At 31.8% G+C, this 22,996-nt stretch overlaps 3 protein-coding genes across 3 annotated transcripts; 1 reads left to right on the top strand and 2 right to left on the bottom strand.

Moving 5' to 3' along the window:
* The first annotated feature begins 564 nt into the window (after positions 1–564).
* LOC124544067 (glutamine-dependent NAD(+) synthetase) lies at positions 565–16,703 on the top strand. The gene is made up of 13 exons (XM_047122485.1): positions 565–730; positions 9,226–9,382; positions 9,556–9,811; positions 10,010–10,155; positions 10,225–10,474; positions 10,554–10,758; positions 10,913–11,059; positions 11,140–11,288; positions 11,393–11,548; positions 12,796–13,010; positions 13,533–13,755; positions 14,829–15,005; positions 15,555–16,703. Exons 2-13 carry the CDS (start codon positions 9,237–9,239, stop codon positions 15,684–15,686), a joined length of 2,202 nt encoding a protein of 733 aa, XP_046978441.1. The 5' UTR covers positions 565–730; positions 9,226–9,236; the 3' UTR covers positions 15,687–16,703.
* On the bottom strand, positions 1,160–7,132 carry LOC124544066 (cytosolic carboxypeptidase 2). The gene is made up of 17 exons (XM_047122483.1): positions 6,237–7,132; positions 5,951–6,126; positions 5,723–5,875; positions 5,333–5,565; positions 5,055–5,201; positions 4,730–4,985; positions 4,429–4,593; positions 4,006–4,121; positions 3,782–3,941; positions 3,333–3,652; positions 3,026–3,149; positions 2,871–2,948; positions 2,620–2,802; positions 2,393–2,541; positions 2,148–2,324; positions 1,579–1,746; positions 1,160–1,496 (listed from the first exon to the last, which is right to left on the bottom strand). The coding sequence occupies exons 1-17, from the start codon at positions 6,439–6,441 to the stop codon at positions 1,196–1,198; spliced, it is 3,111 nt and encodes a 1,036-aa protein (XP_046978439.1). The 5' UTR covers positions 6,442–7,132; the 3' UTR covers positions 1,160–1,195.
* Positions 16,704–16,773: 70 nt separating the features above from the next.
* LOC124544068 lies at positions 16,774–22,505 on the bottom strand. The gene is made up of 9 exons (XM_047122486.1): positions 22,357–22,505; positions 22,254–22,281; positions 21,779–21,862; positions 20,185–20,232; positions 19,324–19,392; positions 18,845–18,880; positions 18,680–18,709; positions 17,921–17,974; positions 16,774–17,079 (listed from the first exon to the last, which is right to left on the bottom strand). The coding sequence occupies exons 1-9, from the start codon at positions 22,405–22,407 to the stop codon at positions 17,075–17,077; spliced, it is 405 nt and encodes a 134-aa protein (XP_046978442.1). The 5' UTR covers positions 22,408–22,505; the 3' UTR covers positions 16,774–17,074.
* Between the last annotated feature and the right edge of the window lie 491 nt (positions 22,506–22,996).

Here is a 22,996-nt window from a genome sequence, read left to right as displayed (position 1 = left end):
TTCCATCCATATACGATAATATAGAAGAAGAAGTGTTTGTCAAGTACTAACTATAGTGATATTAGAATGGATCTTTTTAACTCGAAGGAAAAGCCATGCGCCCGAACTAATCCTTTTATAAACAAGAAGAGAGTCAATAATATTTTATATTGCAATCATAAAACTATTTACTTGCAAATGCAAATAAAACTGTCCAGCTTTTTATTTTTATTTACAAGAATCCTTTATTGACTAGAACAACAGTGTATGAAATTCGAAACGAAAGAAGCTGAATTTGTAAGCAAAGTATAATTATGATATTTCGGTATTCTATAAGTCATAAAGCTAAAAGTAGTTACAGTTCAGTTTAATATCAAAGTATATTTATATTTTTGATTTAAAAATATATTGATTAATAAATAAATGAAAACAATTTCAGACAAGAATTTACAAAAATATGGATTTTTTTTAGCGAAATAGCCTTTAATTAATTGTCGAAAGTACTATTTTATAAACTATACCGTCACAGTTTTGATAGTATTACTGAAAAAACTTGAAATTTAGATTTTTGAAATAATATGTCATTTGTCAATGTCAGTTTTCAATTACAAACGACCTAACCGCAAAGTACAAAAGTTTTGAGTTTCTTTTTTTTATTAATTAATCTAATTCTTATGTTATTTTATAACGAAATCAAGTTTATCAATATACAAAAACCTTTTACTCTTTAAACTTATTGACAATTTATTGAGTGAGTATCCAATTAACATTTTTATTAACATCATATTTACTCTTAAATATCTGCAGAGATCCGATTGTTTTTGACTTATTTAATGAATGATTGAATATGTTCTTATTTAAAAACGCTAAGCATAGTTTTGTTTTCTTACATTCACCATGTTTATTTACCTACTTAAGATAACTTGTTTTTGCTTTGGGACTGGTATGGTAGGCCTTTAGGATACATTGCCTTTATATATGTACTCATTTAAAAATATCCACGCTAAGGATTTATAACTTTCAAATGTTTTGATATAGCTTATGTTTCAATTAATTTTCTTTATTTTATTCAATGTTTCAAATGTTAAGAATGTAAAAATAAAATGTTTAAGTAAACATAATTTCAAATTACTTTATTCACTAATGCAATATATATAATTTACTAATGTATGTACTGGTATACAATATAATCATAGTCTTCATATTATTATTTATGTTAATTCTTCATTTTAGTCTCTGTTAAATTTTTTTGCAATTTATTTTTATTTAATTTGGACTTTTTCTTGACTTTTTTTGTTGTTCGAATAGATTCATCAGAATCAGAGTTGTCAGATTCTACATTCTGAATTGTTTTTCGGGTAGACTTTTTAGTTTGAATAGCCGTAGCTACGAAAGCACTTTTTCTAAAGGTTGACTTTGGAACCTTATTTTGTGGTAATGGTGGTGCATTCCTGGGTATATCTGTAAAACTTGTGTTGTTTATAAGTGAGGAGACATCTGATTTGGTATGTTTTAACCTGAAAAAATATTTTTTATACCTGCGTTAGGTCTATCACATTTTACATATTATGTAATTTTAGATGATGTCTAAATACTTACTTTCCTTTCTTTTTATTTGTTTTAGTGATTTTACTATTTGGTTCAATTATTTCATCTGAAGTTGGCACTTTGACTAAAACCTTTTTAGATTTGATTTTCTTTTTCTTTTTTTCATTTTTGTGTTTCCTTTTTTCACCCTCTAATTCTTCCAATTTCTTTGAACAAGATCTATTACGAAAATTATAATTTAAATATAAAATAAAAAAGATCACAACAATTGAAATGTGATTATTAAAGTAAATACTAAATAAAGTTTATATCCTTTATGTATTCTGCTGTGACAATATTTATATATATATAGAAAGTGTTATAAAATTTATCACAACCTCATATACAACTTTATTACAAATGAAAGATTCTACCAAAAATCATATTGATTAAGTGTTTAGCCGTATAGTATTACATACTCCTAACATTAAGTTATTACTCAAAAAATTTGATGTAAGCTTATAATATATTGACAACTAAATTATGATAAGTAAAAAAAAATAACCTTCTCGAATTACATACTTTCTTTTTATATTATTACTAAAGAATAGTAAAAATAATAAAGTCTTATGAGTAAATACCTAAGTAAAGCTTCACTGTCTGTGAAATAAGAATTCATGGCGAAGCTGGAAATTCCCCATGACAGTGGACCTTTTTCCTCATCTTGCACCCCCGTCCAAACATTTTTCCTCAAAGTACTTAATTTTACTTGTAGTTCTGACTGATTCATATTTCTGCCTTTAATTTCAGATAAATACCTGTAATATATTGCTAATTTTCATACCAATAGTCTTCTACAAATCATATGTTTAAAGAGTGTTTATACTTAGGGGGTGGTAAATGTTGAAACTGATGCCATGAAGCAGGATTTAGCCGTGACTTGTTAAATGGTTCAGTTACCATTGAGACACTTCTTGGTCTTCTAGATTTTGATGGTTTTTTCTCGCGGTCAGAATTAAATGTTGAATCACTAGTCTGTAAAATAAGCAAATTTTATTACACTAAGTCTTTTTCAATGAAATGAAATGAAGTGAATATCAGTTAAATGATTACTGGTGCTGGAAAAATTTTTAATTCAGGGGGCATTTTTTTCTTTCTTCTCGGTTTCGTTTTCGAGGACGAATGTAAATGTTTACGAACTCTTCTTATAGGACTGAGATTCTCTTCAAATGAATCACAATCGGATGATGCATCGGTCATCGCATCCGATGTTAAGTCTATCGTAGCCCTTGATACCTGTAAAATGTTTTTTCAAAAAGTCACTAAGTACTGTTTTTTACAATCAACATTTCATGGGTTCATACCTGTAATGTTTCTCTCTTTGTTTTTTTCTTCTCAGTTCTGTTTATTTTCTCCAATATTTGTCTTTGTCTCCTAGGTTTCTACGTCAAAACAAATTTTTCTTTATTAAATTTAACAGCTTCATTAAAATTAAAATTATTTTACATTCAAAACTTACGTCAATTGTATTTCTATTGATATCGGGCAGAATTGGGGACGGTGGTGGTGCGAGTTGTGCAATGGTTGAAGTTTCTCTCGGAACACAAGCTTCAGAACTACTGCTGGATGTATCGCCTTCGTCACTGTGTTGTGGAATATAAAAAAATATTTTGAAATAGCTGTCGCTTGCGTTCACGATGAGGTCGAATAAGAACTCTGTTGGTTATTATATGTAGTTTCTGATTTAGCCATTGAGGCTTAGAGGTACGATTAACGCACCAGCGAACTCAATATTCGTGTTAGTTACGATTACATGATATACATACCTTGAATAGTCGGAAAGATCAATATTTGTTGGCTCGTCCGCGTTAGAGCCTTCTTTTAACAAGCGTGTAACAATTTTTGTTCTTAATCTTTCTTTGCTGGGATCCTCATCGTAAAAGTCCAGTAAAGTTTCGCAAAATGTACGCCCAAGGCTCTCGTAGTCTTGAGCGGAAAAATGTGTTGACATTCTGCTACCCAATTCTGATCCTCCGAATGAAGCTTCCATGGTATAACTATTTGCCACTCCTAACATCCATATTACAACTCGAGCAGTTCCTTCTTTGCTACGTTGTATTCTGAACTTGCAATTTTCAAATGAGAACTAAAATATAGATTTGTGGTCAATAAATTATATTCTTTCAATTATTGTTTACAATCTAATAAAATTTGAGAATAAATATTTAAAAATGATTTATTGTCATTGTCTATTTTCAAATACTTTAATATTTACCTTATCTGCAGCATTCTTATGTAGCATTAAAGGGAATACTTGTTCTTGTAAACGTTTGTCTGAGTTTTTTCGGCTTTCACATCCGTAAATAAAGATATTATGTTTTCTAGAATGTGCATGTAAGTCTACATACATTGCCACTCCGCATTCTTCCTGTAACCTATACTAAATTAGGTTTAGAACATACACGCTGCTACAAAGATTTTATTGAAACTTATTGTTACCTTCGTATCATTACTTTTGTGTGCCACACAGGAGGATATGTTTCTCTTATGACAGTTCTGTATTGCCTATTTAAGTCTTTTCCGGTTAGCGAACATCGATTGTTACCAACAATAACCTGAATGATAATAAATAAAATTAGCGTATATTTAAATCGGGCTTCGGGTAGGAAGAATCTTCTAACATGACAATTATCGGATTAGTATTGGTAAAGTAAGTCTTAGTTAGACTTATACTTTGTTGTTCTAAGAAGGATAGGAAGGCTAATCGGTTTCCCAAAAGATTAAAAATCATATTATTGAAATAGCAAGATGCCATAAATATGTTTGCTGTCTGTATAATATTAATGTATCTTACAAAAATATATATTTACGTTACATTATAATTTATTGTATTAAGCATTATGTTAAATAAAAAATACTTACACCGTCAGGATTAAGCATTGGCACCAGTTTAAAAATAAATTTCTCCCTTAATTCTCGAGCTTGATTTGAATCTCCAGTTAAATAGTCCATAAAACCTTTCATCATCCAAGATGAAGGCGATTCGCCGGGATGAACTCTGGCCGTAATAATTACAGCTTTTTTCTTCTTTAATAAGAATTATTAAATTTCTTTAATTTCAAATATTTTATAATGGCGTTAATGTTGAATAATCTAATTCATTAAATTATGTAATTATTACAATATCATATGATATTATTTACAATTTTAAATGAAAAGTTACCTTTGGTTCCATTTCGTTAAGGTTAGGTGCAGTTATGGTCAGATAATATACATTGTTACCAGCTAGAGTTCGACACAGAAGTCTTAGTTTTGAATACGTCGATTTAACTGGATGTGCTTGTAATCTAGAAAGATATTCCTGTAAATCCGAATATGTGTATGGGTAACAATGTGCAATATATACAGCATCGTCTGTATGTGGAAATTCTAAATTAAATGTCAGCGTGTAACTTGGACTCTGTTCTTCTTCTTCGCACCTATAAATATTAAACCTTTAAATCATAATAATATTTTCAATAAATAACTATTCTAAATATATTGCTTACGTGGAATCGTTCTTGTAATAGGCTATATTTTCTCCGCAACGTCTCCAACCGATCGAATGCAATTGTGCGTCCTTCGTTGAATACAGCAAAGGTCGCATGCCTTCATTATACAGACTTTCGGGCTTTGATAAATTAACTATTGAAAACCTATAAAAACATAAAAGTAAAGTAAAAAAAAGCGCACAGCGCACGGTAATTATAAAAACATGAAATTATAACATTATGAATTTCAGATAAATTAAAAATAATGACGTATGATATAAGTATTAATTTGTTACCTGTACATCATTTGCTTTTTAGTGTTAGACACTCTAAAATAGAACCACTGCATATGCCTATTAGTATAGAGATCAGTACGGAGGTGTAGTTCGTAGTAAGCAGACGTTATTTTAATTGCTTTAGCTAAATTTCCACTTTCAAAACGTGATTCAAATCGCAATTCATCTTCACCTCCAGCAGTTGTACATGCCGATAAATATAGACGAGATCCTCCCACAGATGACCGACTAAACTGTAATAGTTTTACATGATAATAAGTTTTCTTCTTAATGTCAGTTTATAGATCTGTTTTTAATTTACAAATAAAAGTTAAACTTACTGTCACTTACTATCAGCAAAACATTTTAATATGTATTTAAACATTTTTAATATTTTGTTTGCGAACTTACATAATTCACAGCACTCATAGGATAGTATTGAAAAATTACTGTTCCTGCTTCTTCACCGACCGGTTGAGGCTTAAGTTCTTTTCCAGTTGATACGTAATATGGCTCTGGTGATGCAGGGCTCCACATAATGTGCTGAATTCTTTCCTCTACAACCTTTATTACACATTAGTCATTTATTGAATATATGAAAATATATTGATGCATAGAAAACATTATTGTGTTCCTTACTTGGCATTCAGATGGCCAACGTGGTGCCTGCTGTGGGCAATCAAGTTCTTTTGGAAGCGCGAATAAATCTCGTGGTTCTTTCAGTTTCGCTGTTGTTTTGAAAGTCTTAATGTCAGTATTTATTTCTAATTGATTTGTTTTTATGTTATTTTGAAGAAAGTTAGATATGAAAGTTCCTGCAATAAGTAAGTCGATTTTAAAAATAAACTATGTGTGCGTGTGTTCAATAATTATCAAAGAATCGTGTTTGAAAAGTTCACATATTACTTTTGGTGAATTATGTTACCTCTGTTACAAATGGGAAAAAGAGTAGCTTGCAATGTTTTCACTTGATCTATATTTGCTATCAATAAATTATCTTGCAATACCGGATCCCTAGTAGGTAACGTTAAAGTGAGCGTCGTGTTATCAACGTAGTCTCTTCTCTGTTCCTCTTGTTCTATCATCATAACGTTTTCTTGTGCACACTCAAGTTGTTTCCACCATAACATTTTAGAAAAGTTTTTAATTTTATTTTGTATCGACGTTGCCAAGCTACATATAGCATACTGATTATCAAAATCTAAGTTATATTAAATATTCTGTCTCCATGGCTGCAAAGCTATTTAGATTGATTGATAAGATTCGACAGATTTTTAACTGCGTGTAAACTAGCGAATGAACCGGCGCACGAAAGCACACTGAAGTTTTCGTATTGAGGCCAAAAGTTATTGTGATTCGGAGACGAAAGCTTTACTGATGTCATGCTTCGATCGTTTAACGCTTTATCAAGTGATCCCTGACGTCATACAGTAAGCGAGTGTCTGGCTATACGACCATGTAGCGAAAGCATTATATGATATAAGTCACGAAAAATATTATAAATACTCATATTGTTACATTAGTAAACGATACCTTTTATGCATACATACTCATTTAGATATATAAGGAAATCGAAGCGACGACGGAACGATGAAATAGCTAAATGAAATTTATCATTTAAAGTAAAATGTAATAGTAATTATTTGTGTATTTTATTTTTAAGAGTCTTTAAAGCTTTTGCTCGTGCTCTTTTTATTACTTAACGTTTTGTTTAGAGAAATATTGTTATCCGTTTTTCAAATTTTGATAAGGGACTATTATAACATCGCACTGAATTAATATCAATAATAATTCATTCCATGAAACTTACCTTTACCAGTTCTTCTTGTTATCTCTTTGTCTATCTTATCAGTGTCTAGATGCATTATTACCACTATCTTTTATCTATAACTATCTTATATTTACACCTTTATTATGAGAAGATAAATGATTACTAAAATTTTCGGTACATATTTTTTTCAAATTTATTGATTAATGTTTTCAAGCTTCAATTAAAATTATACATTTATTTTTACAGCCGCTTAAGTATTAACAAAAAATAATTTTCTGTATAATCATACTTTTTAAATTGTTTAATTTAAGACATGGCTTTAATCTGACTGAAAATTAACATTTCCGAGAAATTATAACTTTCTACGCTTCGACGAAAGCCTGAAAGGTGACTGCACTTCCTCGTAATGTGTTAACTTATGAATAAACGTTCTAACTTCGCTAGTAGCTTCGATAAAGCTCTTAAACTGTTTCGTGACACTACAACAAAGGTTTTTGGTAAATAATCCTTCGAAGTAATTATAACAGAAATAACGAACGCTTTAATGATTTGAAGTTATAAATTATGCAATGAAGTTTCTCCTTAAAATTGAAATAAATGAATGAATGCTCAATTTATTCATTATCTGATAATGTAAACTATGTACCTTTATTATTCAGATTCATAGCAAATTCACATATTATATTCTTGATAAGATTTAACGTTGGTTACGATGGATTGATAAAACGGAACTTTATATTACATAATTAACAATGGAAGCAATATTTGTTTCTATAGTTAAAATATTAAAAAAAATAAATGAAAAATATTCTGTAGAATTAGTTGTCGCTCGCATCTTCGTCTGATGCTAAGCATGAAAAGTAGCCTAGGCCCTTCCTGAGACTTGATCCTTGCTTTATACCCAATTTCATCAAATTCGATTCAGTGATTTGGCTGCGATATAGCAACATATATAGTTACTTACAAGTATTTATAATAATTATTAGTTTTTTGATAACAAACATACAATTTCTGTTATTAAATTCTTAACTTTCAGCAAGTTAAATAATTCTCCATAATCCTTGGTATTGTTTGATACTATGTCGTTCCCATTTTCACCCCTAAAATGTTACTATACATGCAAACTTTACACTATTACGTATAGAAATGAGTTGCCAAGGAAACAGTACCAGTAAGTCGATAAGTGCTACGTAATATTCGTGTCTTAAAAGAAAAATCCACTTTCTTGGTACGGGTAAAAGATTTTCGTTGCAATTTAATTTAACTTTTGTTCACTTCTTTGATTAAAACATCTGTTGTTGTGCTGCCACGAGGTTGAATTAGAAAGTCAAAGCTTTTAAGGTATACTGACTGTCAACAGTAGTTTGCAGGAAAGGTTTATTTTGGTTTTCTTTTTATTTTCCTACTGTTTGGTATTTCATCTTAATTTACATTTAGTAGATGTATTTAAATTGTATATGCTTTGGATTTTGATTTGAATATCTTGACATCTTAAGAATATATTATTATAGAATTAATACCTCAATCCCTGAGCATTTTATTTATATATTTTTTATAATTTGATTTCGATTCGAAAATTTGGAAAATAAAAACGAAATTTGAAACAAAAACCTGTGCGTGTCAAAGATAAGTACGTTTCAATCGTTCACTAGTGCTAAGTTGCGTTCGCATTCCATTCCTTCGGTGCGTAGACCTCTTGTTGGGGTCGTAGGGCATAGGGCGGGGTGATTGGCCGGAACTGGTTACGGACTGGTACGGATCGATTTCGTTAGACTATCCTCTTGTCGTGTGTCACTCATCAATGAACTAAGTGGTTCAAGCTATATAGTAATAAATGAATTTTGTTGCTCACTACATAACTAAAGCGATCTTCTTTACGATTATTTAATTTCTTCTTTATCAGATTAATTGGCTATTCTATATGAATACTATTGTATTCAATGTCCCATGAAATTTACAGGATCCTCAAAATTTTAATTAATATTTTGAATTGTCTATTGCCAATACAACGACTGCTTAAATAATGTAAAGGTCAAATAAAACTCATTTTTTATATTCCTACAATAATGTTTGCAAATTATAGATATTTTTAATTAATTAATCTACTACAAATGCTAATTGCTTAAATATCGTATTGTTTTAGAGACATTAAAAATGGGTCGGAAAGTTGTAGTAGCAGTATGTACATTAAATCAATGGGCATTAGATTTTGAAGGAAACTTAAATAGAATCTTACAGTCTATTCAAGAAGCTAAAGAGATGGGCGCACTCTATAGAACAGGACCTGAATTAGAAGTATGGTAAGTGTATTGTTTTGAAATGTACGCATTCAATATTTAGAGCATACTACATTTAATATTGATGTAAAAATAGTAGTACAATATTGATGTAGAAGTAGTAGTATTATTTATGTATTATCGTATAATAAGTTGTTGAGAATGTATTGTACTTCAAAGTGATTTTTGTTTCGTAGTGGATATAGTTGCGAGGATCACTTCCATGAGCCAGACACTTTTCTCCATAGCTGGCAAGTGCTAGCAGAGTTGCTTAAATCTGCAACTTGCAAGGATATACTTGTAGATGTTGGCATGCCAGTCCAGCACCGAAATGTATCATATAATTGCCGAGTCGCATTTCTTAATAAAAAAATCTTACTTATTAGACCAAAGATGATATTATGTGAAGATGGAAACTATAGAGAGACTCGATGGTTTTCTTGTTGGACTAAAGTAAGGGAGCATGTTAACTTTAAAACCATTAAATATTAGACTCAATTGATTGAGTCTATCTGATCTGATCTGACTCTATTTGGTCTTTTGATATTTAAGTAAATGATTTGATGAACAAAGATTTATTTAGAATGTACTTAAATATTTAGATTATGTTTTTTTTGTCCGTCTATTTATGTATTATATTATTTTTTACAGGAACGACAGGTAGAGGATTATTATTTACCTCGAATGATCACATCTATAACTAATCAGACAGTAGTACCAATTGGTGATGCAGTTATTTCTACTAGAGACACGTGCATTGGATTTGAAATATGTGAAGAGTTATGGAATCCTCAAAGGTTGCTAAAATCACCTAAAACGTTCTTTTAATTAGACAAGAATAGGGTTTCATGTTAACTTTTTTTCAGTCGCCATATTCCTTTAAGTTTGGATGGTGTAGAAATAATTTCGAATGGTTCCGGTAGTTACATGGAATTGCGTAAAGCATATGTGACCGTAGACCTCGTTAAAAGTGCTACATTTAAAAGTGGAGGTGCCTATTTGTTTAGTAATTTGCGAGGATGCGACGGACAACGAATCTATTTCAATGGATGTTCTTGTGTGGCCGTTAACGGAGAGATCGTTAGTCGAGGACAGCAGTTTGCACTACACGATGTTGTGAGTTTTACTTTTGGTTTTTGACTTATTTGTGTATAAGATTTTTGACGTGAAATTAATCTGACATTTTAAATTCCAGGAAGTGATAACTGCTACGATAGATCTTGAAGATATACGTTCCTATCGTACACAAATTAGTTCCCGATCGCACTTAGCTGCCTCAAATGCTCCATTTCCTCGAATATCTGTTGACTTTGCTTTGTCAGATGACGAAGATATATATCTTACAATCAGTCCACCCGTTGAATGCAAATATCTTACCCCTGAAGAAGAAATCGAACTAGGTACTACTAGAACTGCTTATATTTGCATTAGCTATTGCTATTAATCCAAGTTGAAGATAAAGCCTCTTTTTGTTAATAATGATTCTCTAGTTATCTTAATAATGTGTTTGATGGTTATTTATTTAGTTTTTAAATGACATATCTTTTATTTTAGGTCCAGCTTGTTGGCTATGGGATTATTTACGAAGATCAGGTCAGGGAGGATTTTTCCTTCCCCTAAGTGGAGGGGTTGATTCGACTAGCACAGCTTGTATAGTTTTCTCCATGTGTACACAGATTTGTGATGCAGTTCAGAAAGGAGGTATGCGTGAGAAAATTCGTTGAACATGTGTAATTGTTTCGTATCAATATAAGACTGAGCTGATTTATGTTTGTTCACAGAGAGTCAAGTTCTGTATGATGTAAGAAAGATTCTCTGTCAATCTGACTACACGCCATCTGATCCAATGGAGCTTTGCAACAGACTACTAGTGACCTGCTATATGGCTTCAGAGAATTCTAGTCAAGAGACTAAGCAACGAGCCTCACAGGTAACAACATTTTAACATAAATTATTTGTTTTCTTCTTAAGGACGTTACTGATGCAATAGTAAAGACATTTTTTTTAAAATGTTAAAATTTGTATATTTTTCAGCTTGCCAATGAAATAGGTAGTTATCATTTTCCTATCGTGATAGACTCAGCAGTAAGTGCCGTTATTGGTATATTCACAACTGCAACGGGCCTTGTACCTAAATTTAGAAGTAAGGGAGGCTGCCCACGACAAAATCTTGCCCTACAGAACATTCAGGTAAAGTATAGTGATAATGTATTTAACTGGAAAGTAATATTCTTACTAGAAAACCTTCTGGCTATATTTATTGATTGATGTTGACTTCACTTGGGCTTATTTAATTATTTATTTCGAGTATATATTATAGTTATAAAAGTATAATGACCGTACAATCGCGTCTAATTGATTGGGGATAATATGGTTTTTTTTTATGTTATAGTTTGGCAGACGATCATATGGGCCACCTGATAGTAAGTGGGCACCATCACCCATAGACAATGACGCTATAAGAAATATTAGCTATTCCTTACATCGTCAATGTTCCACCAACCTTGGGAACTAAGATGTTATGTCCCTTGTGCCTGTAGTTACACTGGCTCACTCACCCTTCAAACCGGAACACAACAATACTGAGTACTGTTATTTGTTATTGTAGGTTTAGATGACGATGATAATATTTTAGACCGACTTTTATTTTTTTCATAATATAACCTATATTCAGATAGCGGCAAATGTCCTACCTGATGGTAAGCGGTCAGCATTCATAAAATCACCAATGAGCTATCAACCTTTGGGCTTGCACAAAATCCTGCCACCAAGTAAATGTTTAATCATGGATCAAATGACCAGTGCATAATTACAATCATTTTATTCAATTTATTTTCCACTACTACGTTTGTCTAGTGACTTGTTTATAGGGATTAGGGGTGCATTCCCCAGCTTGGGGAAATTACATATTCTCTATAGCATCTCAGGGTTAGAATTTTTAACATTCATGTTAACAGTAAATATATAAAGCGTTTGGTCTCTCATTCGAAACCTAGTTATTTATAATTTTATCCATATTACTTTCTACTAACACGTTTGCCTAGTGACTCAGTCAAAGTCAAAGTCAAAAACCTTTATTCAAAATGGAAGTGTTTACACTTTTTATTGATAGTCGAAAATCTACCACCGGTTTGGAAAATAATACATTTATATAGATTTTTCTAAGGAATAGGGTTACATTACCCAGGTTGGGGAAATTATATAATCTCTATATGCTATATATTATATCAGACTTAGAATTTTAACATTCATGTCACAGTAATCACGTAAAGCGATTGGTCTCCCATTCGAAATCCAGTGTCATGTTAAGAGGTGTTATGAGATAAAGGAAAAGTATGCGCATTTGTGTTTGAGTCTAGGCTTATACTTAATTAGTCTCTAAAGGATGGCCGCTGCTGAATCGATGGGACCAATGTTATCAATTTGACATTTTTCAGGCTCGACTTCGAATGGTTTTATCGTATCTGTTCGCACAGTTGATGCTATGGGTGCGAGGAAGACCTGGTGGTTTACTTGTGTTGGGCTCTTCGAATGTCGACGAGGCATTACGAGGATATATGACCAAGTACGATTGCTCAAGTGCGGACGTCAATCCTATTGGTGGAATATCTAAAACCGATTTGAAGTCTTTCTTGCATTATGCTAAAAGCCGGTGAGATTTTTTCGTTAACGTGTATTATATATTTACTCCTCTTTACACTTTATGAAGAATAAAGGGGGGGGGGGAGTTGGATTTATAAAATCAGAAAAGAAACATGTAGGAGAAGATATTGTTTTATTTCCTTTATTGAGATGTTTCATTAGATGTTTATTTATCCCCTAATAATAAGACGAAGTCGAATAAACAATTTTGTCTTAATCATTTTAATTTTTAATTTAAATAAGTACATCTTATTTCACCCGTGTAACGCGTGGCTTATGCATTCCAATACAAATAACTTATTGATAAAAGTAATTTGAATTACAATTTGTATACCTATATCATATATTTTAAAGAATGTGCACTGCGGTTAATACAATCTTTGACAATATCATTATCAACAAAGCTTTTGCCCGCTACCCTCGGCATTGACCAGATATTACGACTGTCCAAAAAATGGCGACTTAATTCGTTTAAATATATAACTCTAAATTCGGGAAATTTTAATCTTCAATTTTTGTTTGTGTGTTTTAGTTTCTTCTTGCCATCGCTGTCTGAAATATTACAAGCGCCACCGACAGCTGAGTTGGAACCGTTAGCGGACGGCCAAATCACTCAGACCGACGAACAGGATATGGGAATGACGTATGCGGAGTTATCTGAGTTTGGGCGTCTTAGAAAAACGTTCCACTGCGGACCGTTTAGTATGTTCCAGAAACTCGTACATGTTTGGAGTAACAAGTGTACTCCACAGGAGGTAATAAATATGAGACAACATCACATACATTACTCTGATCCCAATGTAAGCAGCTAAAGCACTTGTGTTATGGAAAATCAGAAGTAACGACGGTACCACAAACACCCAGACCCAAGACAACATAGAAAACTAATGGTAATCTACATCAACTTGGCCGGGAATCGAACTCGAGACCTCGAAGTGGCGGACCCATGAAAACCGGTGTACACACTACTCGACCACGGAGGCCGTCCGTAATATCACTGCATAAAATATTTCGTGTTTATTTATATCAAAAGCACTTATTCTCCTCACCAATGTATTTGGATATTCTTTCTAGTTTCGATTTAAGTCATATTCAAACACTTATGTTTATAAAATATATTAGCTTTCATTAGAAATAGTAAGATTTTCTAGTGCGTAATTTACAAGCTAGCTTAGGTTGCTTAGTATAGTAGGTTAATACTTAGTAAATGTATGAAGTGGATAGATAATAGTGAGACAAAAAAGCCTAAAGTTCTGGGTTAGATACTGAAAATGAATATTCTTAAAGTTATATTTCCCACTCAACTAAAGGAAGACGAACTTAGTCTATGTGTTTATCTATCATTGGTTGCCATTTTTAATTACTTTTTGGAACTGTACAAATACGCTTTCCCAAATACCATTTGCAGCAGCAAGAAATTTTATATGCTATTCCATTGATTATTATAGTCATCAAGTCTATATACTTAGTACAATATTTTAAGACAATTAATAACAACAACAACTGTAAATTCCCACTGCTGGGCCAAAGGCCTTCTCTCCCTTTGAACAGAAAGTTTGGAACATATTCCACCACGCTGTTCCAATGCGGGTTGGTGGAAGACACATGTGGCAGAATTTTTATGAAATTTGTCACATGCAGGTTTCCTCACGATGTTTGCCTTCACCGCTGAGCACGAGATGAATTATAAAGACAAATTAAGCACATGAATCAGCGGTGCTTGCCTGGGTTTGAACCCGCAATCATCGGTTAAGATGCACGCGTTCTAACCACTGGGCCATCTCGGCTCATTAATAAATTAATAAATTCGTGAAAATTGTTATTTCAGGTAGCGGAGAAAGTAAAACATTTCTTCCGCTGCTACGCCATCAACCGCCATAAAATGACGGTGCTGACTCCATCATACCACGCTGAGACGTACAGTCCCGACGACAATCGCTTCGACCATCGGCCCTTCCTCTACCGCGTGCACTGGAACTGGCAGTTTAAAACTATCGACGATGCCGTACGTGTTTTTATAAAGTAGAAGCAGATCGGTAATATAACACCTGATAATAATCATCACCACCTATGGACGTTAGTACTATAAAAATAGTGACCATATCTTATATCAACAATGTGCCACCTAAAGCTAATATGAGACAACATCACATACATTACTCTGATCCCAATGTAAGTAGCTAAAGCACTTGTGTTATGGAAAATCAGAAGTAACGACGGTACCACAAACACCCAGACCAAAAACAACATAGAAAACTAATGATAATCTACATCCACTCAGCCGGGAATTGAACCCAGGACCTCGGAGTGGCGTAACCATGAAAACCGGTGTACACACCATTCGACCACGGAGGTAGTATATTACATAATGTCTCTTGTGCCTGTAGTTGCACTGGATTACGCATTGCTCCTTGGCGGTAGAATATACAATGGTGGTAGTACTTACCAAGACGGGCTAGTACATTTCGTTGAAAATGCTCGCCATCATTGTATATTTTTGAAGTTAATAATATTCAATAGAGCAATTGATAACATAATGGTTCTCTGATTCCAGGTAGCACAAATGACTAAAGACAAACGTATCAAACTAAACGAGTCTACCACAGTACAAGAGGTTTCAGGCTCCAACACAAATATCGCGGCACACTTTAATATGCGAAGAGACAGGAAGGGAGTACTTATTTGAATATAATCACGTAACAATATACAAAAGTTATAATATAATCTATACCAATCGACGGAGTAAAGATATACAAATAGACTTACATTTATAATTAGTTCTGCTATATTCAACAACAGCCTGTAAATTCCCACTGCTGGGATAAAGGCCTCCTCTCCCTTTGAAGAGAAGGTTTTGGAACACATTCCACCACGCTGTTCCAATGCGGATTGGTGGATGGAATACACATGTGGCAGAATTTCTATGCAATTTCTCACATGCAGGTTTCCTTACGATGTTTTCCTTCACCGCTGAGCACGAGATGAATTATAAAGACAAATTAAGCACATGAATCAGCGGTGCTTGCCTGGGTTTGAACCCGCAATCATCGGTTAAGATGCACGCGTTCTAACCACTGGGCCATCTCGACTCTCTGCTATATTATTCACTACAAATAGTTCTTAATTAAAAAATGCTTAATGCTTTATAGAAAACTATTTATATCCACTTCAATTTGACATCCAAGGTAAGTTAAAACTTTTTCAACTGTCAACTTTTTTTTCCACTTATTTTTAAATTTAGACCAATGATATTGCTTTATATCAAAATTGTATTTTTGTGTTTACTCCTGTCATTGAAATAAGTAACGTTACGTAGTAGTAGTTTGGAATTAAGTATATAATTATTAGTGTATTGCTTTCAATTTGGTTGTAGATATGTAAGGGTATTTCTGTTTATTGATTTATTAAACTTTTTTTACTTGATTTTCATTTTTACTAGTATGTATTTTCGGTAAAGTTTAACACATAATTAGAAAATAAAATGATTGTTTTATTTGAATTTTACGAGTACCTTGTTGTTGACTTTATTATTATTTTAATGTACAGATTATATATTTCAATAATTTTAGTAATCCGGTGCAAAATACTCGTATATAAAGTGATATGTAATGTCTTAAAAAAATAACATTGTTATGCACAAATTAATAAATAAATGCTATATATTTATAAAATTTATTTATAAAAATAAAACATATTTTTTTTATGTAATTTTTTATTTGCTCCAAATAATAAATAATTATAATTGATCTTCCAAAACATGTTAACAATATTACAAAATAATTAACCATAAAACAATATCTTCATAAAATGATTGAAGTATCTGTAGCCAAACTAGGAGACCTGTATTTCAGTTAGAAGCATCAAATCCAGTGTCTGAGTAACAAAAGTAATATTAATAATTTACATAAACTTTTATTGTAAATGTCCTCTCCAAAATGCATGTGTGAGTGTATGTATGAGAATGAGTGTGTTGAGTATCATAAATAAGTGACTATAATGGATATGTATATGTTTTATTATATATAATTATTCATTGTGTCAATAGAAATGTTGGTGCATATGGTCTTCATGTTATTAACCTGAAAACAAAAAGTTTGTTCACATAAATAACACAAAAGGCACATAATATTACTAATAAAGAAAAATAAATTCTTATTTATTAGTTGAGGTGGGAATGTTAATACTCTATTGGCTAAAAATTGTAAATGAAAAATATACAAGGAACGCACCATTTCGTTTCATGCGGAGAAAGTAAAAAAATTATATATTTTACTTTTACTACTTTATATATTCAAGGGATATGAATTTAAAGTTACAAAAAATATTATTACCATCTTACAGATGGTTAGATTATATGGCTAGTTACATGGTCGGTAGATAGTGTTGTAGCCTTTGAGTTTGCAGAGTTTTTGTAAAACGGAATTTGTTCGATGATAATTATTGATTCATATTATTTGTCCAAAAAACTAGATTAGCTAGTTACTTAATTAATCAGAGACATGATATTCGTTGGTATAGTAATTAGCCTCAAGGCCACAGAATGCTGTATTCTAGCTAGCCTGGCTACAAAAAAAATGCTGTATAAAATTCCTTAAGTATTTTAACGATTTACTAATATATTTTGACCTTTATAAATATAATAAGCGTATCAGAAATTATCAGTCTATATAAAAAAAAGAAGAAACAACCAGAGGGCTCTTCTACCACGCTACCTTAATCTAGCTTGGTTAGGTTATTTATACACTTGTCGCAGTCCGTTTGACATATGCGAGGTTTCCTCACGATGTTTTCATTTATCGCTGAATATGAGATAAATTATATAGAACATGCGTTGTTTGCTTGGGTTTGAACGTAAAAACTTATGAATTAAGTTAGTTAGCATATATAGTTTTAAACTTGTTTAAAACATTTATAACATACCCATTTTGAAAAAATCCATTGCCATTTCCATCGGATTATTACTGTCATCTTTACCTAAAATAAATATCACATTTTTTATATTTTTTGTAATGTAGTTTATAATATATATAATTATGACTAATATTATTAATTATTTTTGAATAATATAAGTAAGATTCAATTTTTTGAAAAACATATCAAAAGAGACTAACTACATATATTTTTTTCTATATCTCATTGCCTTTGATTCATTTTATGATTGACAGCAAGCCAGAAGGCGTGTATGACTAGGCTCTATGCCAAATGACTGAGTAATAATAATCAGTATGTAGTATAATAAGCAGTTAAGGGTTATTTCCTTAACTTTTGTTGTTGCACTTAAGCAGGTAAAAATATTTATATGCAAATCCAATCAAATTATATATTACAACAACAACAGCCAGTAAATTTCTTACTGCTGGGCTAAGGCCTCCTCTCCCTTTTGAGGACAAGGTTTGGAACATATTCCACCACGCTGTTCCAATCCGGGTTGGTGGAATACACATGTGGCAAAACTTCTATGAAATTTTACACATGCAGGTTTCCCCAAATTGTTTTCCTTCACCGCCGAGAACGAGATGAATAATAAACACAAATTAAGCACATGAATTTTCGGTGGTGTTTGCCTGGGTTTGAAATCGTAATCATCGGTTAAGATGCACGTATTCTAACCACTGGGCCATCTCGCCTCATATTATATATTATATTAAATCTAAATTATAATGTATAGTAAAAACTTACTTGCTAACTTCGAACCTTCATCGCTTTTAGCTGGAAAGGAAATTTAATAACTTATGCTTCATTTTTAAAATATAAATAATTGCAATGCAAATATCATTTTTTTGCTAAATTTTCGTACAAAATATGCCATTTTATTTGTTTTGTAATTATATTATTAGTACTTACGTGGATCGTGTGATTTGAACATTGACTCTGCGCCACCTTAAATGATATAGTTATTATATAAAAAATATTTCTTATTTAAAAAATACAGTGATGACAAGACTCACATGAGGACCAATATGGTTCTCATCTGAGTCTGGTACTAGTCAAGCAGAATTCTTAAACCGATCCGATCTTTTCTTATTTTAAACTTATTAATATTTTATTGTATTACCTACACACGAAAAGTTCGTTAATTGGTCAGCCGTTGAGGTTCACGGATTCATTACTGCGTCATCTTGGTTTGCCAGTGATAAATATTTTCAATATTAAACGATAAAAGTAAATATTTATACTTATTGACTTTTTGGAAAAATTATTAATGTAACTGTGCATTGAACTGCCATAACTTTGTAATTCAAAAGAATAGTGGAATTAAGAATATTTAATACTGATGTACTTAATTTTACCATAGAAAATATGTAAAATGAAAGATTACTTACCTAGCGGTTTCATAAATGCACCCATTACTTCTTTGCCTTTTTCCATCATTCCAGCGGGATTAAACATACCTAAGAAATTATAATATTTTAATAAGAGATAATTATAGTACGACACAAATTGGATGTAGCATCGGAAAATGCAATGAAAATAAAACCGATTACTGCCGATTTACACAACCAATAGAAATAGCTTTACTTGGTTGTAGGGCTTTTTGCAAGTCCGTCTGGGTAGCTACCACCCACTCATCAGTTATTCTACTGCCAAACAACAGTACGCAGTATTGTTGTGTTCCGGTTTGAAGGGTGAGTGAGCCAGTGTAACTACAGGCACAAGGGACATAACATCTTAGTTCCCAAGGTTGGTGGCGCATTGACGATGTAAGGAATAGTTAATATTTCTTACAGCGTCATTGTCTATGGGTGATGGTGACCACTTACCATCAGGTGGCCCATATGCTCGTCCGCCAACCAATAACATAAAAAAAAAGCTCCCTATCGCGCCATTCGACGCTACTCGTCGCTATAGATTCACGCGTCAGAGAAAGCAAGTCATGTTAATCGACGCGTCAAATTGACGAATATATGTATTAGGTCACATGATATTACAAGTTATTACGTTTATGCAAAGATCATATTCGCATGAAAAAAAATATTGATAATTTGGGATAGCGTACTCAATTCGGATGTGATCGGTTTTACGAATTTTGCCGATGCGACATCTAAGTTGTGTCGTACTATACATTGCACATAATTGATATTTTTATCATCAGAATATATGAAAATATTTTAGGACACCATCAATAACGGGTAGTCCACATTTAGCATTATATGTTAGGTCAATTTAAAAAAAAATGTACTTACTAGTCATTTTTGAAAAACTGTCCATGCCAGGTACGGATGAACCAGCACCTATTTGGTAAATATGTATATTAAACTATAAATCTATTGTTGCTTAAACTAACCTTATAAACATTGCATAAAAATATTATACTTGCACGAAACAAAAACGTATTATGTGTATATGTATTATAGTTAAAAAAATATTTGTGTTTATTTATTTTTTTTATTTCGAATGAGGAACGTGTGAAACATTCAAACAGAGTAAAGTCTTTAAAATTAAAATTGGTTTACAGTATTTCTTTATAAATACTGAACGACTGTACTCATCAAAACGTGCGTAGTCATTTAACTGGCTTTTAAGTTATTAGTTTTGTACGGTATGTAGTCTTAGGATGTTTGGTTCTTGGGATTTTTAATCGGATATTTTTTTTTTCTTAAAAGGATATTAGGAACGCCTTGTTTCGACGTGAAGTAAAAAGAAATACATTTGAAACTCCTTTTGTTTTTTTTTGATTTGCGTAATTTTTTTGTTTTTCTTTTAGTAATAAAAAAAATCATGTATGAAAATGAATATTTAGTAACAATACTTACTAAATTCCTTCATCACATCTTTCACAAATTTATGAACAGCAGCAATTATGGTTTCAATAAATATGGTTCCTTCATTTATTATATTAACAGAATTAGAAATACCTAGAATTTAAGGTTTATATTTATTATAATGATTTAATTTTAAACAAATTTCGATTCGATAAAATTATATTGTTATTTGTATTTACATATTAGGGCTAGAATTAGTATTCGTGCAATTTGAATTAGGTTGTGAAGTATAAAGTTTTGTTTATTGACCAATGGCTGCGGTGTTTGGATGAGTCGACAGTCACGTAAGTTGGATAAGACACGAAGGAAAAGGATGGGATGGATAATCAAGAAAATTTGTCATTGTTAATAAGTTACAATGTAAATATCCGAACATAAAGGTTTAAAACAACACAATACTTGAGATTTTAGAAACAAAACATTATAATTATTTAAAAAATCCTCATCATGTTAGCATCTAAAAGTAATATTTCTGTTTTTATGAACATATCACTTAAATCTTATTCGGAATGTTATCGTGTATTGATTAGTCATTAAATTATTAGTAATATGACTTAAAATCTGGAACGGCAGTTACTAAATTCTTAGTCCGCACTTAGTGTGGACTAAGAATCTCGTAATTAATCTCGTAGTATTCCGCTAAATAATTAATTTTTATCTATTATCAAGCTATAACCGCTTGTAGCTTGATTATAGATAAAAGCAAGCACTTGCGACAAAAAACCTCGTGCAATCCCATTAAAGTTTTGCTCCAGAATAAAGCGCTCGTTAAATTTTCACGTATGTTTTATGCAAAGAATCAAATGGCACAAGACGGGCGCTTTAAACCGTGCACAAACCTTTTAAAAATCGGGACGAATTTTATTGACCGCGTGTTTGGGTTTAAATTAAGATATAGTACGCGGATGACAAATCACCAGAAAAGTAATCAGGCGACGAGATTTCGCCGTGTGGCCTAAGCCTATCTGGTACCGTTACATATAATGGGAAATGAGTCGTGTTTTTCTTCACTCACCGTCTAGAGGTTTCTTTTCCTTTGCAGCATCATCGGCAGCTTTGCTTGCATCTTTTGCGGCATCTTTGGCGGCATCTTTGGCGGCTTTTAATTGAAAAAAATATTTAATTTTAATCTTATAATATAAAACATAACACTGACCAATAATTGATACTTTTAAAAATACATATCCTATAACGACGAACATTTTTGTGCCTCAGACCTCCTAATGAGGAAAAGGAAATGGAAAGATCAAATCTTAAAAGCCCTTTTAAAACCCCTTTGGTTCGTCTTACATGTTAACAAAACAATACAACGGTAGTGAAAAAAAAAATCAACAATATATTCTACAATTAACGTTTTTAAAAATTTAAATATTTTGTACTTAATTAGTAGCACAAGTACCCAACACAGCACTTTGAAGTTGTTTTTTTATGCCTAAAAATATTTTATCTGTTGTTAAAGTAAATCCTCTGTAGTATTGTAAATCGCTTACCATCAGCATCAGCAGTTGGAAATGCAAACTGTAAAAAGATATCAATATTTAGTATAATATTGGTTTATTAATAACAATAATGTAATACTGTAAAAACTCTTACTATTTGTTCACTTAAAACTGCAACTAAAACCAATAACGCGATTATTTTCATATTTTACGTTTAAACTTTACCGGTTTCACAGGTTATTATTGTTACACTACTAACCAGCTCAAAATTGTATGTTACTTTATATGGAAAGCCGTTGTGTGTACAACTGAGCAAATATATACACAGTCTAAATTGAACAATTGGAAATTATTATTTGGATTCATGCTAAGCCGTCAACATAGCACGTATCTTTCATTTAAAAACCGTCATAGTTATTTAATGGACGCAAGATACACGTGTGTTTGTAAGATTCGAAACGTACCTTCCAACTCTACTCTTTAAGTAAACATTGAAAATTAATATCACGTTTTTTTTAAATATATTTCGTATTACTAATCTTTACATACTGACTTTATTTTCTCCATATGCCAATGTTAGTTATAAAATTATCTACGGCCCCAATTTTCCTTTGAATACATCTCGATTTCTACAAAATATTTAACACACAAACATACAGAAAAGCAGCATTTCCAAAACTATTGGCTAATTATGTTATAAGAGATCTATAGGAATCTAGTCAAAAACAGTTCTTTACTTTATGTAATTTAAAAATAATATGACTCTATTTTACGCTTGCGTTTATTTCGCATAA

The sequence above is a fragment of the Vanessa cardui genome, chromosome 4 (assembly GCF_905220365.1).
Source record: "Vanessa cardui chromosome 4, ilVanCard2.1, whole genome shotgun sequence".
Taxonomy (NCBI): Eukaryota; Metazoa; Arthropoda; class Insecta; order Lepidoptera; family Nymphalidae; genus Vanessa; species Vanessa cardui.
The sequence above is the reverse complement of the archived record's forward strand: the minus strand, read 5'-3'. Positions and strand labels throughout refer to the sequence as shown.